This window comes from Hyalella azteca, unplaced genomic scaffold (genome assembly GCF_000764305.2).
Source record: "Hyalella azteca isolate HAZT.00-mixed unplaced genomic scaffold, Hazt_2.0.2 contig13234, whole genome shotgun sequence".
Taxonomy (NCBI): domain Eukaryota; kingdom Metazoa; phylum Arthropoda; class Malacostraca; order Amphipoda; family Hyalellidae; genus Hyalella; species Hyalella azteca.
The window spans coordinates 285,183-304,559 of NW_025943163.1; the positions used below are offsets into that span (position 1 = coordinate 285,183).

Below are 19,377 nucleotides of genomic sequence, written 5' to 3' on the forward strand. Positions count from 1 at the left end.
CCTGGGGCTTTCAATCATTGAAATTTGCTTTTCAGTTGCAACAATTATAAAAAATCTTCAGACGCGGTTCAAAACATAATAAATGTAAGCAGTAAGGCACAATTTTAGCAATTATTTAACCTATGATTTGCAGTCAACTAAGCTCTTTGAGATGCGTATGAGCTACGTCGGAGAACGCCAAAATAGGCTTTAAATTTGAAAAAAATTGTCGGTCGGCAACCAGCGTACTCGAAGTTGCATCGGATTTCGTTACTGAGGTCCGAGTCGTGATGCGCGATTCTTCTAATCAAATTTGTAGTTAAATGGATTGCACTGAAGTGCTGTGATAAAATAGTGATAAGATGATGGAGATCGGTAATTGTTTGCATACATACTATCCGCTTATTAAACACGTTTGAAAAAAAAAACTTTGTGTTGAAACAATTTACTTCTGTATCATTCTTCGATATTATAAATTACATAACACTGAACCTGACATGCTCGTTAACAACGTGAGTTCGTGACTGCTTCCGAACACGATGAATTAAAAAATGCCCAACAGGTGCTAAGAACAAACAGTTTTTGCAAGATTCATAGGAAGAAGTACGTCCAAAGACGTATCACGAAGAGCGTAGATTAATAGATTGTGGAAAAATACCAGATAATTACGTTACATAATAGTGTAGTAGTTTTGTGATGCTACTTCTATGTTGCCATGAGCACCGGCATCCGCAAAATAGCCATCACCAACAAAAGCTCTCGGCCATCATAAGTTACTCAGATCCAAAATTACTAATCACACACAACGAGAGGAACGTTTAAGATGAACAGCACGCGATGAAGCGTGCGTGAAAGAACTGCAGGCTTCAATATCTTTCGAGACCAAAAACGAAGTAGGAACATTTGAATAGCGACACCAACGAAGAAAGAACAGGTGAACAGCAACACCAACAAAGAAAGAACAGGTGAACAGCGACACCAACGAAGAAAGAACAGGTGAACAGCAACACCAACGAAGAAAGAACAGGTGAACAGCAACACCAACCAAGAAAGAACAGGTGAACAGCGACACCAACAAAGAAAGAACAGGTGAACAGCAACACCAACAAAGAAAGAACAGGTGAACAGCAACACCAACAAAGAAAGAACAGGTGAACAGCAACACTAACGAAGAAGGAACAGGTGAACACCGACACCAACGAAGACGAAACAAGCTAATTAGGAGACTCTCTCTAAGGGGATATTGGACGTAGTTTGTTATCATTACCTTACAAAATACAAATATATGCACCCAGATGCAGAACAAGCGTGAATTGCGCTAATTTAATAGTTACATTTCTAAGATTGTGTTTCAATAAAATATAAATTTTCGTGCAACTCGATTCAATAAATATAATTATGAGAGGAGGCACCATAACAGAAGACATACCGGTATGCAGAGAAGTAACGTAACTCCTGAGGGTTTTCGACAACATTTTAAGATTTGTACAAAGTATTTCTCTAGTTGAATGGCACAACAAAATGTTCACATGATTATTGAGATATTGCGTCAATTTGGATGACTGGAATAAAATAGCATTGTATGGCACACGAGAGGCCAGACCATGTAGGTGTACCTATATATGACCGCACAAAGTCATATCATGAGAACAAAAAACCTCTTCATCTTCAAAAACATAAACAATACTTAACAAATTTCAACTTACAGATATTTTGATGAGTATAATATTCTTAAAGAGAATAGTTAAGCCATAATACAACAATCTTAATCTGAAAAATATAATTAATTCTTGAGACACTGGCAAGGAAGTTTTGTTGCTTTAAAGCTCGAATACCGTATGTTCTTAAGAACTCTTCAAACATAAAAAATCGGAAATAGATTTTTTGAAAAAATAATACTGCACATAAGATTGCAATTTCAATACACAGAATTCGAACGATGTCATCATAACTTGAATATCATAACAAAAAACACAACTATACAAAATTATAAAACAAAAGTGTAGTGGTAATGACCGTCCGAAACATATATAGCATCTATCAATGGGCTAACGTTTTGCATGAGAGATCAATATGCAATAATTACGACATATTCCACTGTTACGAGATTCAGTTATTATCATTTACATTAAAGATAAAACTACGACATTATAGGAACGGGGGTTCATCTCCCTGAACTTCTGTCGCGTGAACCTTCATTAGATGATCGTATGACGGCAGAATTCAATTCAGGGTTAGTGGAAAAGTTGGTGTCGACAATCTCAGGAAAATGTGAGACTGCCACTCCAGAAATGATGGAAGAAGGCGTGATGGGTGTGATGGGAGTACTAGCGGAGGATCTGCTGGAATTGGACGAGATGGAACCAGTGCCGTCTTGTGGCGTCGCCACATGAGTATCGCTGGCAAGAGGGGCGCCAAGGGAGAGCTCAGATGATGGCGCTCTGTGCTGGGAGTCGTCAGTGCCGCCCGTGTCGTCGTCGGGACAGGTTGCGTTCTCTTCAGCTTCCATAGCCGAGTATCGGGCTAGACGCCTCAGAGGCCGGTATAATGTTCTGTAAAAAGGGAAAACTTTTATTTAAAGAGTAATAAATTGCACCATTGTTTAACAAGGGGCAAAATATATCGGAAGGTTCGAAATTTCTTGCTATTCATGCAAACTGACACATGAATTTAGTAAAATATGACGGGAAAATTATTGTAATGCAGTTTTCTTAATAATCCATAAACGTCATAAATACCACATACGAGACGCTGCTCGCATATATTCGTTTGATCAAATGAACATCTTCAGAGTGCAATTAAAACTTGAAACCAAAATGCAATCAGTATCAATAATGGCTAAATTTACTTTGCTGTAATAAACATCAGTACATATAAACAATCGTTCTCTTTCTCGGATTTTTAACTATTATCAAACCAAGTTTCTAACCTGACAAGTAGACCTATATTATCATAACGTAACCGTACGCCTCTGAACACAAAAGAATGCAACTGTACGCCTCTGAACACAAAAGAATGCAACTGTACGCCTCTGAACACAAAAGAATGCAACTGTACGCCTCTGTACACATAAGAATGCAACCGTACGCCTCTGAACACAAAAGAATGCAACGGTACGCCTCTGTACACATAAGAATGCAACCGTACGCCTCTGAACACATAAGAATGCAACCGTACGCCTCTGCACACATAAGAATACAACCATATGCCTCTGCACACATAAGAATGCAACCGTACACCTCTGCACACATGAGAATGCAACCGTACACCTCTGCACACATGAGAATGCAACCGTATGCCTCTGCACACATAAGAATGCAACTGTACGCCTCTGAACACATAAGTAAGAATGTAACCAACATGGCGACGGCGGTGGGAAGGACCATGAGGGTCGCGGCGCCGAAGAACACAGCTCCGTGGTACGCGTCGCGGGTCAGCGGGTACAGGCTCGAGAACACCGACGACGCGAGCAGCGTGCACGCGTTCTCTACGATACCCAGCAGACCGAACACGCGGCCTGCAAATTGTATTTATTGAGAAATTGTCTTGACAATTGTCATTGTATTTATTAATTCTGTAAATTGTCATTGTATTTATTAATTTTGTAAATTGTCATGGTATTTAATACCTAGTGAATTGAGGAATTGTATCTATTGTCATGTTAAAGTAAGGGAATCAAAGAGTCTAAATACAAACATATTACAATTATAGTCTAATTATTTGAATATAAACCGTAATTATAAAATTAAAATTATTGTCTGCGTATTCAATATAAAATAACGATGAGCAAGGAAGGTCAGCTACAATCTTTTCACTAAAATTGTTAATTGAAAAAAAATACAAATATTTTTCTGTGTCTTCTATTCAGAATAAGTTAACCGCTAAATTGATTTGTTTCATCAAATATTTATTCTAGCTCAGAATTAGACCAGATGCAAGACAGATCATGATTTGGTAATTTAAATTAAGCTAAATGAAGAGTAAATGATAAGTAGTCATTATATTCCTCTTATAACTTCATTCAGAGGAAATACTCATTTGAATACGAATCTGTGAAACCTGCCTACGTTCACACACCCACACACCCTTCATTTGATCAACAAAGATTCATACTTTTTCATTTGCAAGAAAATCACAATTTCAGTCTAAATTATATTAACTGTCAATTCAATGATATAAAATTTAAGAGCGTACTGTATGGATTTCAAATTAAAGCAAAGGAAATTAAGAATCATTATAATTAGAAGGAATACTCACCAAGCTCCTCGGGTTCAACCAACTTAGACATTGAAGAACGTAACGCTGGCAGGCACCAGCTGGAGGCGCACCCCACAACACTTGCTGGAATATCATGTAGGTATGTTGGTTCAGTAGTTCAGTCAAGAACATTCATCACGTGAATATTGTACTATAAGGTACAATATTCTTTAATGTAGTTCAGTTTATTATATTTTACTACATTAAAGTTTATTTAAAATATAATAATATAATATTTAATACATTAAAGTTTAATACCTTAATGTAGTTTATCTTTGTAGTTCATAATACATTCTACGCACATACGACTGAGAGCGCGAATTTAAAGTTTTATTATACATACTACCACATATCAAACTCGATTGAGCCGCGCATCCATTTATAGACAATGGGGCCAATGTCAAAAATGCTACCATAAAGCCACACTGTATTAGGATGCACAACGCAAAACAGTGAACAACATAACATTCTGTCTGAAAAAAGGGTATTTGATTCAACTCACTAATGTACACAAGCAGGGAGGTGTTCGCAAACCCAAGTAGGAGCAGAAATGCAAGGCGGCTCATGGAGCCGACAAAGAGGATCACAGCATCGCTCGTGCAGCGACTAAGTGGCAGCATCACCTGAAGTTCATTTCATTAATCTCAACATATTCATTTATTCAGGGGGATGTTAGATCTATTTTCTCAACTTAAAAATATAAAGATACAGCTGATGGAATAAAAAGTGAAAATACTAGAGTAACACTAAGCGAAACAAGCAGCAAAATCAAGATATATAATCTCTACTTCTAAGCATAAATATTTCACTGAATAGAAATGCAGAAATATCATTTAGATATTTTACTGAGGATCAGATGACAACTTGTTCAGAAATTAATTGACTGCGATTTTACAATCAAAGGAGTAACAGAATACGGTGTAACACAGGACCAATAAGATCTAATTTAGTTTCCAATGTATATTGACTAACCAGAAGGAGGCTGGCGAGAGCGAGGCCATAGTTGAGTGCGAAGTAGCGTGAGTATTGCTCAAGTGACCAGTCAAGGGGGCGGTCCTTGACGAACAAGTATAGCACGTCCAACGTTCCTAGGAGGACAATGCTTCATGATTGGTGTTCAAGAGAAAACAAGATTTTTTTGTTCACCAAATAGTTGTTACTCACGACACGTAAATGAAGTGCAGACAATGAAATACAACAATCTGGATTCAATCAATAAAATTCACTCACCCTGGATTCACAAAAATGAATAAGTAAATCAATACATATAACTACGAAAATAGGTTAAATGGCTTAAGATTCATGCGAATACTGTCATCAAATTAACATTGAGAGGGAAATTAACATTTTGGAACATCATCTGCCATGGGATTTAATGAAAAAATGTTTGATCTTTTCTCATAGGGTACTCTGAAATAACAGCAAAAATTTAATTTTCAACTTAAGTCAAGTCAACAGAAAAAGACAATATGAGAATATGCTTAATGGGCTGATGCTTGGGTGAAGAATCGCACCAGTAGTGCAGAACATCAAGATCGCGGCGGCCAAGAGAAGTAGGAGTAGGTAAGTCTTCCTGTTCTCATGTCGCGTCTTGCAGATCACGCCGAACATGAGCTTGACGCGCTGCCATGTGAAGGCAAGGATGCTGCCTCTCCCCGAGCTGTTCTCGCTGCTGGTCCGCTCCCCTGGACACAGCCGGGACACATGGCGGCTGATCAGGTAGAGAGATTCTAGTTACTTGCAGTCTAAACACATTTACATATGTATATATTACATGCGCTAACCTTTCGAGTATTATTACATGTGTTGAAGAACATAATGGGACATGGGAGAACATAATGGGAAGAACATGATGGGACATAATAACATAACATTATTACATGAACATAATGGGTTGAAGATTGTTTATAACCACTGAACTGACCATGAAATTTTCAACATTTATTGATACCTGACGCTCATTTGAGGGTAACAATGATAAAGCATAAAGGAAAATATAACCTCTATGTAAGTTCATAATAAGATGAGCATCAGAAAATAGTAAATCTACTCCAAAGATACCGTAACTTTTATAATCACAACTCTGAAACACTGCAAGCAATCATTCACAGTGTCAGTCTTTTTACAACACTTCTCTTTAACTTCACTTCTTGTTTGTCTGTCTGTCTGTCTGTCTGTCTGTCTGCTACAAATCTTATAATCGATATTTAACACACTTCTACCTGTCCAATCGATTTGAAATTTGGCACACTTGCGTAAAGTTGGAGACAATGCACGAATCAATTGACAGAATAAATAATTTTGTAAATTAAATTTTTTTTAAATTAAAAAAATTTAAAAAATAATTTCGATTCCTACAAATCTTATAATCCATATATGACACAATTTGACCTGTCCAATTGATCTGAAATTTTGCACAATTGCATAAAGTCAGAGACAATGCATGAATCAATTGACAGAATAAATAATTTTTAAAATTTACAAAATTTTGATATTTAAAAAAAATTTGAAGAATAATTTTTTTTAATATTAGAAAATGAAATTATAAATTCATTGTACACGTGTAACATCCAAGATACTGGATTCTTCAGAAGTGTTGTCTTTAAAAAACAATTTTTAAACGCATATTTTTAATCTATCTACAATTCTTCTTGTTCAAGATCATAGCTCCTAGAGCAACAAAAAAGTAACCATTAATAGGACACATGAAACAGCAGGAACTTGAAGCTGCAGCTTTAACAAATTATTTTAGCAGTCAGAAATCCGTACTACGTGAAGAAAGATAAGAACTATAAAATTGTAACTACAATGAACAGTGTAGAATCTAATCATAAATTTTCGATTCACTCATAAATAAAAATGTATTTACATTCATATTATTGTTCTAAATCAAGTTGAAAAACTTTAACATAGAACACATTTAATGATGACTGACTGACACTAATTTAATTTACAATTTTATGCATTGTTTGCAAAACTATGGTAAACTTTCTAAGATATTGAATTCAACAGGTATATAAAGATTCCTGCATGATAAGCCTGAAAAAGAAAAACAGTAAATTTTGTCTTCCCTGTTGAAGTTGATTTCCAAAAATACGTACCTAGCATAAACGTTGGGCACTAAGAGCAAGATGTAGATGACGTTGACAGCGTGCAGGGCTAGGATGACAGTGAAGATTTTGTCCTTGTTGTAGTAGTTCTGCAGCAATCCTACCAACAGTGGCCCCAGGCATGCCCCAATCAGACTCATGACTTCCATCAGCCCGATGCGCGATGTGCGCACCACTTGTGTACTCACCTGCACAGATTAAAATCAACAATTAATCAAGATGTATGAACTATTGCATCTTTGTATATAACATAGGTAAGAATTTTCATCGGAAATATTACAGATAATAAATACAGATAATAATTAGATAATAAATACAATAATAGAACATATAGCTACTCCAAAAAATTTATTAACACTGAAACAACTTTATCCTTACTTTGGAAAAAAAAATAACTTAAGCTCCATAAATTGAAGAATTTTCACTGCAAGACAAATTAAATGGATTATTTAACAGCAAAATAGTTTACATGCCTCAGAGAGGTAGCTGGCACATGTGTTGAGGCAGCCAGGAAAGGCTCCACCAAGACCAGTCAAGAAAGATGCCAAAAGAATCCATGATACATCCAAGTCAACAACATTACCACTCAGCAGTACATACACAAGACTTGCTAGCACCCCACCTGAAATAAGAAATATTTGGCAATTAATGACACCAGACTTTTTAGCAAATTTAGGTCATTAAATCAAATTTAGGTCATCACCAGAGCAAATTTAGGTCATTAAATTGTATAATGCACAAAGCCACACGAAATCCAAGTGCAAATATTCTTAGGTATGTAGGTATATCAAATTACTGACATGTATAAAGCCTTATTAATTAATATAACTCAGAGACTTTGAATTAGATCAGGTGATCAATTGCAAACTTGAAACTTCTGACCTGTGAAAGTAGAGAATTTTTGTTTGAGCATAAATGTTTTTGGTTCTCAATAAACCACAAATACTTGTTACTTTGGCAAAAAAAGTGCAGTAGGTACCTGTACAGGAACTTACCAAGAGGAGGAAAGATAAGGGGAATTTTTCTTCCCCTTTCATCACTATATGTGCCAAGTATTTGCCCTACAATCATGGATGGAAGGCACATCACAATAGTGGAGGCTTGGATCCAGTGTGCTGAGTGGGCTTGCACTTCATTCATTGCTTCTAAATTTGCGGTTTCATTCAAGTTTTTGCAGACTAGGGGTTTGTACATTGACAGACACACCTGCAAGTAGAGAATGTTTCCTTTATATAGTTTTCAAATTTTAGAACACATTTTTTACATGTATGTATCAAATATATTAGAACAATCATGCCTCAGTATTCAGTAACTCGTCTATGACCTAACAAGTAATTAATTACATAATTTTTTGTATTAAAAAAATTTTGGTCATTGTTTTGAGAAGACATTAAAATAACCATTTCAGATTAAAAAACAATGCCATATTGCTTTCAATGCAAGTAAGAAGTGATATAACCTTATTGTAAATAAGATCTTGCAGTAGAGGCAGCAGCATGAATGTAGGCAGCATGTACAGCATGACCACTGGCTCCACAGTGGCTCTCCACTTGAAGTAACATGGAAGATGGCTTAATATTCTAGCCATAGCCATGAGTTGCTGAAAGAAGGAACATTAAATAGATAATACATTTGTAGCAATTTTCATACACAAAACAAAACAACATTAAAATTCTGAAATACTATTAATAGTTCACAATTATTGGGTGATTAATGGCTTTAACAGAAATTTCACCAGCCTCATTGATGCTTTTTACTGCAATTTTTTGAAGAAAAGTAAAATCTCATGAAAAATTATTAGAATATAGGCTAACTGACATTCAGCATCAATGACACTCAAGTTGTGCCCCAACTGGAAATTTCACTTCCCCAAGTCGGCAAGTCCCAACAGACATACCTAATAATTTTCCATTTTTTTTCATACTTGCAAGTTGCAACAGAATTGGGATTTGGCATAAAATGATGAATTTTGGGAAATTGGGAGGAATATCTATGTCTTGTCCTAGAATTGATTAATTCTCTAGAAATTCATAATCTTTTCCATAATCTCACTTAAACCATTGTGATACCACAAATTTCTTAGGAAAGTAACTAATTTTTTGACTACTCATTAAATTTTCATTTACATTTTACAGAGCAGAAAGCAATTTCTAACAAGATGAGAATAACTATTGTGTTTCTACCTATATTCAAACTGAAACTATAACTAAATTTATTTTTTGAGCCATGAATCACAAGTTTCAGTATATAATTAGTTAGTGAGACTGTGAGACTGAGCCATGAATCACAACTTTACAGGTTTCAATAATTAGTTTTTGAGCCATCATCCATGAATCACATTATCACAACAAACTTGCACAATATGAATATTTTTGTGTAGATTGTAGAACCACTTAAAAATTGCAGGTATTCAATGATATTCTGCAGGATTTTGTAGCTTGTTAACTTTGTAGATTCAGATTATGAGTTTCCACTTTCCAGTACTGAAAGTAAAAAAGAGAGAATTACATCTATAGTGAATAGGTAGTGTTACTGTGTTACTAATGTTAGTAGGTAATGTAGCGTTGTAGCAATGTAGCGTTTGTAGCCTATGTAGCGGCTGTAGGTATTTATAATTATATGAATATGAGTTACCGCCCCGGGTAGCGTATAATTATACCTACAAGGCTACAAATTTACTTACACTTACAAGTGAACTGTGTTAGTTGAACAGGCACGTTACCGAAGGGTCGATACTTTTCTCAATTCCCACAGTCCAACTTTATAATTAGAGTAACAATGAAGCTTAGGCCTTAGCTATGCTATCAACTCTTATTCCAATCCAAATTCTAAAACAAATCAAACGTAAAAGTATACGCTATTCGGTGTTGTGACTGTTCTCATCTTTTATTATATTAACTATTCAATTCAGTATCCATGTTTGTGAACGGAAAAATAACGTATCTAGAAAAAAAAACATATCAAGGGCCTTTAATGCTTGCAAAGTTGCACGCAGAAGCGACAACAGAGTTGCTTTCGGAACAAAACAACGTACTACGCGTCTACGCCACAACAGTTTTGCCAGGTTTTTTCTTAGCGAGAATACCAGATTGCCTAGCTCAAAATACCAGAAATTCTCTCGTTCAAAAAAAGACTAATACCTCCAAATTTATTAAAAGTATTCGTCAGAAACGTTTGTTAGAAAAAAAATTATCTTATGTACTGTGTAGTTATCTGGCTTGACGATAATTAGCCAAATTGAACACGTTATATTTTTTCCCCTCTGTTTGGTACATTTTGACACTTTTCTTTTCCTGTGTTTGATTACATTGAGACTTTTTCCTTTTTTTATCAGTGTTATTGTGGCAATTTTTCCTCTTCGCTCAACATGAGCAAGCCACGGAAACAGGTCATCTTCATTTTGCTTATTTTCGTACATGCTTGCATATTGCATTAATCTAACATTTCGGGTGTGATCACTTATTGAGGTTGAGCAGATAGCTTTTGGTCCGAATAACGGACTCCAGTACCTTAGTTGAAATTTTATTTCATTGCTTGTTTTTCACATAGGTGAATTGTGAAAACACTTGCACCACGAATGCTTTGGAGACAGGTCAAAGTAGACAAGTGATGCAGTAGGCAGCCAGTTCCCTGAATCGATGATAATTGTCAAAATCAGTGAAATATTGAATGGCACCCCAGAATTCAAGTGGCACTCCAATAAGTGGCACTCTAGATTTCAAAACCACCAAACAAAAATGGTGGAGCTTGCGTCGCAGAGATCGGTTCGACAACCTCACTTGTCCTAGGCCACATCAGTTCATCACTGATCAGTAATCAATCGAGGATCATCACTCTCATGCTCATATTGCACTAAGCACTTTGGTTAAATGTTAACAATTAAATTGGGGTTATTTTATCAAGCGGTAAACTTGCGGTTCCAAAAATGGCGGGAAACCTCTAGTCGCGCACTCTGATGGTAATCTATATAATCCACGCCTACGTTGGAGGGAATTCAAACTTCAGAGGTGGAACTTAATGCAGTAAATTTGCAGTAAGTCAGAAAATACCAGAAAAATACCAGATTTAGGCAAATATACCAGATCTAAAATGTTCATACCAGACACCTTCTGAAAATACCAGATTTGTGAAATCTGGTATAGAAATATACCATCTGGCAACGCTGCGCCACAAATGAAACTCCCATAGTCAACGGTGGCGGACCCCTTCACCTCTACCAGCAGAAAAAAAACGCGTGAAATTTCAACACATCGTTGCTACAGAAATTGATTCAAAATCCTTTTAAGGGAAAAGGCTTCTGGGAATCCTGTTGCTACAACATTAAGGCTTAAGTACTTCAGATACATGGTTAAATTATATAAGGTTGACCCATGAGAAGTTCCGTCTTTCAGTTTAGCTTTCTTGGTACGTCACTGAGATCGAGAAACATAATCAATCCCGTCATTCCCATGACGGATTGGTTGACAGGTTTGATCGCATTTCGGGGATTGGTTTATGACCGTGACGTCACTTAGATCAGTGACGTCACAGGCGAACGACGAACCACAACATGGCTCGGATAATGGATATATGGATACCTGTATGTACATACAGGTACATACAGGACGTACATACAGGTGGATTGAGAGGAGGGAAGATAAATAAATGTTTTATGTGTGTAATGAGGATGAGAAGGAAACTGTGGAGCACATGGTGATGGAATGAGGGGCGTATGAGAGAACAAGCGACGAAAGGATGGCAATGATTATGGGTCTGTCTAAAGGGAGCAACTGTAGCTATAAGCTTGAGAGTGTGAAGAGATATTTGGACAAAGTGTGGAGGATGATAAGAGTTGGGTATGATGAGTGGAGGGTTGAGAGAGGGGAAGGTGGGAAGGCAAAGGTGACCGTGCCGAATGTTTTAGTACATTGTTTCTGTTGTGTTAAGTTGTTGGCATGCATAACGGAACGTTTTAGTCTCCTAGGAATGCCGCGCATACGTATTAATTGAACTTCTAGTTAACTTACGAGTGCGACGTGACCTTTTATTTTTTGACGCTAGTAAAAGAGCTTTTATGCAGCGTTTACGGCAGCACGCACCCAATTCCAATGCTCTTCATCAGATTCTGCCAGATTTTGGGTTCCAATCCAGTCACACCCGGTACATTTCTGATCAAGAGGGCACAGAATTTTATAGGAGCTCTGAAGACATAACTCCAGCCACGATAATACACGCAATTTGTCTAGCATCTAAAAAGAGGAAATGAGTTCTCGGTACCAAAACAATGGAACAATCACGTGGCTTGTACGATGGTGGACTAGGCGCGCTCTGCCTCACCTAAAGGTGAGCATAGATTTTGGAATAGAAGTGTCGACACTAAATAAATAGGCCCATGGCCTGTTGCCGATTCTTTTACTTTTCGTGACGTGATTCCACAAGGGATGCGGCCTTTTGAACCAGATATGTTCAAAACTGGCAATTGTTTGAGATAGCTGCTGGACTTATTGCCAGGTCCGTAAGGTGATAGGCATTTCATGACAGAACATATGCTCCTGCATAGCTTTGTCTAGTCTGTTATTGAAGGCGTCATACTCAGAGCATCAACGATGCCAAGAGGGAGGCTGTTCCACATGTCGGTGACTCGAAGCCAGAAGAAATGTTGTCCTATTCGTCAAGAAATAAAGTTCATGTTACAAGTCGTATTGTTCACAAAAGATAACTGATGTAACAAATTGATTGATCAATTACTAATGGTAATTTTTAGAGTTTTTTGTCGCTAGGAAAATTGATCCCAATACTTCATTCGGTCCTACGAATTTCGATATGTCAAATCAATGTGGAGATTCCTTTTAGAATAACATCCGTCATTTATGGCAGTACTCATGTTCTAACACATATTCCATTGTCTCACGTTAATGATGCAATGAATGAAAATTGAACTTAGGAGTGCATGACGTGAACTCTTTCATAGCTACTAAAAATTTGGAGAGCATAGAATAACTCTCGTTCATCTGGTTTGCCTGCACTCGGAGGGGCTGGTTCCGGGTCTACTGAGCCCGGAACTGCTGGGTCTGCTGGATCTGGATCTACTGGGTCTGGATGTACAAGTCTGGGTCCGGGTCTGCTCTACTGGGCTCGAGTCTGCTGGTTCTGGATCTTTTGGGTCTGAATCTGCTGTCTGGATGTACAGGCCTGGATCTGGATCTAGTTGCTCAAGGTCTGCTGGATCTGGTATACTGGGCTCGAGTCTGCTGGTTCTTGATCTTCTGGTTCTGGATGTACAGGTTTGGGTCTGCTTGGTCTAGGTCTACTGCTCGTGTCTGCTGGCTCTGGATGTACAGGTCTGGGTCTACTTGGTCTGGATCTGCTTCATCACGCGCAAAAGTGGTGCGCTGGCAGATAGAAATAAGAGAGAGGAAATTGGGAGAGAGGAATCTAAGTAAACGAGAAACAAAAATCCAGCCGCAGAGGAGCAAATTATTGGCCATGCCGAATAGTTATTCCCACTGATCAACAAGTCAGGCCACACTGATTATGCAGTAATTCACAAAACTGATTATATAGTTGTTTTTAATTTAAGAACACGCAGGATTCGTGCAGATAAATATTTCAATATTTAAAGTGAATTATAACTACGCTGCTATTTAATAGTTTCATAATTTCTAGGGGACGCCTGTTAGAGACCACCACTGCCGTGCTTCGAATGGACTATCATGATCCCTTCCCTGATGAACGTAGCCTACAAAACTTCTTGACTGTAATAGACTCCTGCGTCTCGAAATAATTTTCTCGAAATGAACCGGGACAGACGAAACGAGACGAGAAAATTCCGGGAAAAAAATAACGGGACAGAGGGTAAAATTTGTCCCGGAATAAACGTATGAACCGAGACAAGACTTCTGTCCCGGACTTTAAAACTTGTGTCCCGGTAAATTCTGGACCGGGACGAGACAGACAGATTTGAAACGAGACATAACGAGACGAGACGAGATTTGTCTTAATTATTTAAGACAAAACAAGTTTTTCGATTACGATACGAATTATTTCAATGACATGGGTTAAAGTCAAAGCATGACAAGTTAGCCCTTTATTGCTAATAGGGCCATAGACAGATACCAGTTAAATTGAGTTAATTGCAGATTTAGCAAAATTTGTCTGACTAACTGACATGGCAGTTAATTAGTGGTCCGACAAACACTGCAAACCTGTCGATGTATGCATGGCTGAGTATTGAGTCAAAAATGTTACTCTCAAGTCTTAACTAAAGCTTCAATGGCACTTATGGGAATCGTACGAATATGAGTCGAGTTTATTATGCGTTCGGAACGAGTTCAGGCGCCGTGGAGCGCATAGGGAGTATGGACGCAGTGTCTAGATTAGTCGGCCAATTAGAAGACAGTGGAGTCCTGGTAAGATATTCCTAATAATACTAAAGCTAGTATTATATTATCTCTGCCTTTAGTAAAATTTTGTGCTACGCCTCCAGGAAATCTTCACAATTACGCAGTTTCCTAAATTGTTATCAAACACTTGGGCTTGTTTAACGTTATTTAGAAAGAATACACATGGATATTTCGAGTTCTTTTTTGAAGATCAAACTATTATATTTTTTACAACTTAAACTTTGTTGTATTTTAAAATGTTGTTGATATTTCTTTCCAAACTTCTTGTTGAACGAGATTGCTTAAGGCAAGATCGATGAATCTGATTCTGTGATTGAGCTGGAGGCAAATCAAAGTCTGTCCAGTCAGCTGATGTCACCAGCTACAGCTAGTATGGCCTCCTCCAAACCATCATAGAACACAATTTTTGAAAAAAAAACGTGCTTATCCATTTGTATTTGCCTGTCAAAATCAAGTAACATAATAAACCACAACATGTATTCGTAGCAAAAATCATTTCAATTGCCGAGCTCCAATCCGAATAGTAAAAGGATACGTCTCAAGTTATTATATAAATGCAGAGGTGGGCAGTAGCGCGCTACATGTAGCGGCCGCTACATTTTCAGTAGCGGTAGCGGCGCTACATTTAAGCAATTGTAGCGGTAGTGGTAGCGCCCGCTACATATTTAAGTAGCGATACGAGGTTTTGCCGCTACAGCGCTACCGCTACATTTATAGATAAAGCCTTTAGGTTTTACTCAATAGTATTAAATATTATTTAAAAACCAGCATGATACATGCATAAAAACTAAATTACAGAATAAAACTGTACGAAAGTTTTCGGTGTAATGTTGTCAACCTCAGCCTGTTACTAGTGTCAACATGTTAGTTGTTACCAGAGGTGGGCAGTAGCGCGCTACATGTAGCGGCCGCTACATTTTCGATAGCGGTAGCGGCGCTACCTTTAAGCAATTGTAGCGGAAGCGCCCGCTACATTTAGAGCATGCAGCGGTAGCGGCCGCTATATTTCAAAGTAGCGCTGCCCAGCTCTGTATAAATGTATGATGGTAAGCCAAAGTTTACACCACATCAATAATTGAATCGTCTCATTATGTCTCGTGAAAATGGCTATAAATTCCGGGATATTTTAAGGTGCCTATTTTAACCGGGATGTCTCGTCTCGTCTCGGTATCGTCCCGGAATTCCTACGGAGGGCTGAAAATTGTCCGGTTTTTATTGCGAACCGGGACAGAGCCTGTTGTCTCCTCTCGTCTCGTCTCGGAATAAACAAAATGCCAAACGCAGGAGTCTAGCACTGTAACACTGCCAGCCGCAAGCCACCAGACAGATCACATCCATTGAATTAGATCAATCAGCCCACAAGAAAATAGCCTGACGTAGAATGGCCCAGCATCGTCTGCCAATACGCGAAAAAATTTTACACCACCTGGACGGAGCGAGCCGGAGCCGTCCGTATCTGTCCCGAGTGTCGAATCAGCCTACGGTCGAACGGCCACGCGCGCGTCGATAAATTTTGGAACAGAACTATGCTATCTGAAACCTAACCCCAGATGCTGTGAGTTAAAAGTTACGTAATTTAGCGAAGCCGCGGAAGTCGTTCGTCGAAGGACGATAGATTTTGGAACAGAACTATGCTTTCAGAAACCTAACCCCGGATGTTGTGAGCTAAAAGTGACGGTCTTGTGGTGCACGGCAGGATGCATGCAGTTTCTTTTTTCTTTAATTGGAATTTATGGGAGCCTCTGAAGACTGGTTCAATGCGGCCCCATGTCAGAACAGTTCAAGGAATTTGACTGAATTTTGTTTTCAGGCACAAAAAAGGTGTCTCGGAAAAATACTCAAGATTTCTCTATGGCTAAAGGGCTACAGAACGGGGCCACCAAAGTGGAGACCACACCGGGGCGGAGAGCACCACTCCAGGGCAGAAAGCCCCACTCCAGGGCAGATAGCCCCACTCCAGGGCAGAAACCTGGGGACACAAACCACTACTTGGGGACACTAACCACTCACCTGGGGGCACTAACCACTCACCTGGGGGCACTAACCACTCACCTGGGGGCACTAACGACAAACCCGGGGGCAATAACCACACATGGAGGCATCTTAAAATCTTTGTAACAAATTTTGCAGTTAGATGCCGGGAGCATTTATAGGTGTTCGGGAGTTAAACTACACTTTAGCTGGTCGTACCATTCGCCGGCTCAACGCCTCGGAGCGGGACAGCACGGCATTTTCAAAGTTCGAGAAAGATAGTTCCAGAAAGATGACGTAGCAGCCGGCCGAAGCCGGCTACTGTCACGGGAGCTCAGCACAAAGAACCTCTTGCCTCAACGGTTAGAACAGAAATCATGCATGCAGTTCCACAGGCAAGCTGAGCTGGTTGGTCACAGTCCGTTGTCCGCTTGTTACAGTTCGAGCTAAAGTCAGGGTATGAAGTGATGATTCGATGTAACGTTCAGTGATGGACAACCATTATTTTCTGGGCTATTCACTTCAGAATATGGTGGCGTAAAGCTCCTAATATTTAAAGCAAGATGATGTCATGGGCTGGTTACCGACGGATGGCTTAAACCGCGGCTGATTGGCGGTCATCCGGAAATATGCTAGGCGCAGAGCTGTGCAGCGCTACTTTGAAATGTAGCGCCGCTACCGCTACCGCTACATGCTCTAAATGTAGCGGGCGCTACCGCTACCGCTACCGCTACACCCACTAGATTGTAGCGGGCGCTACCGCTACCGATACAGTAAAAGGTAACGCCGCTACATTAGCCGCTACAATGGCCAAAATTATTGGAAATCTCCAAATATGTATTGTTCTGCTCTTGGGATTTACTCATAAACATTTAATGATAATAAAACATTTTCAAAACATATCAATGCAACTTTATTGCAATTAACCTAACCGAACTAGTACGGGTTAGATACAGTAAATAAAAGTTAGTTATTTTTATGTTTTACCTTCCCTACATGGATGTCTACTTTAATCTACCAATCTCAAAAATTATCCACATATACATATAAAAATCACTCTTTTATTTGTATATATATGTGGATTATTTTTGAGATTGGTAGATTAAATTAGACATCCATGTAGGGAAGGTGGAACATAAAAATAACTGTGTAAAAATAACTGTAAGCAAACTGAAACATGAAAAAATAACTATAAGTGGTAACTGGTAACAACTTAACAAGTAAGAACTAACATGTTGACACTAGTAACAGGCTGAGGTTGACAACATTACACCGAAATCTTTCGTACAGTTTTATTCTGTAATTTATATTATGTATGAATCATGCTGGTTTTTAAATAATATTTAATACTATCAAGTAAAATCTAAAGGCTTTATCTATAAATGAAGCGGTAGCGCTGTAGCGGGAAAACCTCGTATCGCTACTTAAATATGTAGCGGGCGCTACCGCTACTATTGCTTAAATGTAGCGCCGCTACCGCTACTGAAAATGTAGCAGCCGCTACTTGTAGCGCGCTACTGCCCACCTCTGGCTAGGCGTTCCTTTCAAGGCTGATTGGCGCACAAATTTGGTGGTGCACGGCTGCGTACCCTTAGATGTGAATAATTTCTTTCATTCTTTATCCACACTCAGCGATGCAGCTCAGGGTTTGTTGGCAATAAATTATGTATGAGCTTTGCCGATGGAAGATTGTTATCCGAGATGGTCCATCGTTCTTTCACTGGTGTCAGTAATGTAAGTATGCGCTGCTTTTTTACAAATTTATAATAAACAATGCAAATGTTTATATTAAACTCTTTTCGCTGTAAGTTTCAAAGATACTGATATCTCTTTAATGTTTCATCAGTTTTGTGCAGATTGGAACAGACTTCCAAAGATCGATTCAATAATAGCATTGCTCTAAATGCGAATTAATCTACATCAGCATTGTACTCGATTATCGTCCTGCTAGCATTGCGTGATAAAAAAACAAGTAGGTTGAAGCATTACAGCTAGTTTGAGAATTTATTTCTAACTTGTTTGATCTATCGATCGGATTATTAATTCGATTCAACGTATTACCGCCTTATTTGTTGGAATCTGATACCAAATTGTTTTATAAAGTGATTCGATATTAGACTCACTTCAATTTGCCTTCGGTTGCGAGTTATACGGTTATACGTATGTACAGGTCAATAATTTACAGGTACGGCTCTTTGTCAACGCAAATTTAAAAATCGGCCTCAGAAATGCCGGTCGTTTCTCCAGAAGATTCTGCTCGCGAACGAAGGCAGAATTGAAAAAAATTTTTACGAGCTTAACATTACCGATAGGAGGTTAGGTATTTATATATACAAGGTTTGGGTAAAATCTGTTCACTAGTTAAGAAGAAATTTCTTGATTACTGCGAATTAAAGCACGTATTGCTGTATAACTCATGAATAATGATGAACTGGAAAAAAAATTCGGGAACGAATGCAAAATCGGAAAAATTTCACGAGCTTAACATCATCGTTTGGTACCTTAGAATTTTTATTCGGAATTTCGTTCGAATCGGTTCAGTAGTTTGGCAGAAATTCTTTGATCTCGGCGAATTTCAGCCCGTTCGCCATTTAACTCGCAAGTGAAGACGAAACATCACCGTTAGTTCCTTATGTGTTTACCAAGCTTTATTGAACTGCGTTCATCAGTTTGGGAGA

General features: G+C 38.4%; 1 protein-coding gene across 3 annotated transcripts; it reads right to left on the reverse strand.

Annotated features, from left to right (window-relative positions):
- Positions 1 to 408: 408 nt before the first annotated feature.
- On the reverse strand, positions 409 to 16,936 carry LOC108682141 (solute carrier family 46 member 3). 3 transcript variants are annotated; one of them, XM_018171257.1, is made up of 11 exons: positions 16,919 to 16,936; positions 8,806 to 8,946; positions 8,342 to 8,552; positions 7,820 to 7,968; positions 7,338 to 7,534; positions 5,751 to 5,947; positions 5,209 to 5,324; positions 4,739 to 4,859; positions 4,237 to 4,320; positions 3,340 to 3,496; positions 409 to 2,531 (listed from the first exon to the last, which is right to left on the reverse strand). In XM_018171257.1, the coding sequence occupies exons 1-11, from the start codon at positions 16,919 to 16,921 to the stop codon at positions 2,144 to 2,146; spliced, it is 1,764 nt and encodes a 587-aa protein (XP_018026746.1). In that variant the 5' UTR covers positions 16,922 to 16,936; the 3' UTR covers positions 409 to 2,143. The 3 variants fall into 3 exon arrangements, with proteins under 3 accessions (XP_018026746.1, XP_018026747.1, XP_018026748.1); XM_018171258.2 differs by lacking the exon at positions 16,919 to 16,936 and adding an exon at positions 10,036 to 10,367; XM_018171259.2 differs by lacking the exon at positions 16,919 to 16,936 and adding an exon at positions 10,030 to 10,367.
- Between the last annotated feature and the right edge of the window lie 2,441 nt (positions 16,937 to 19,377).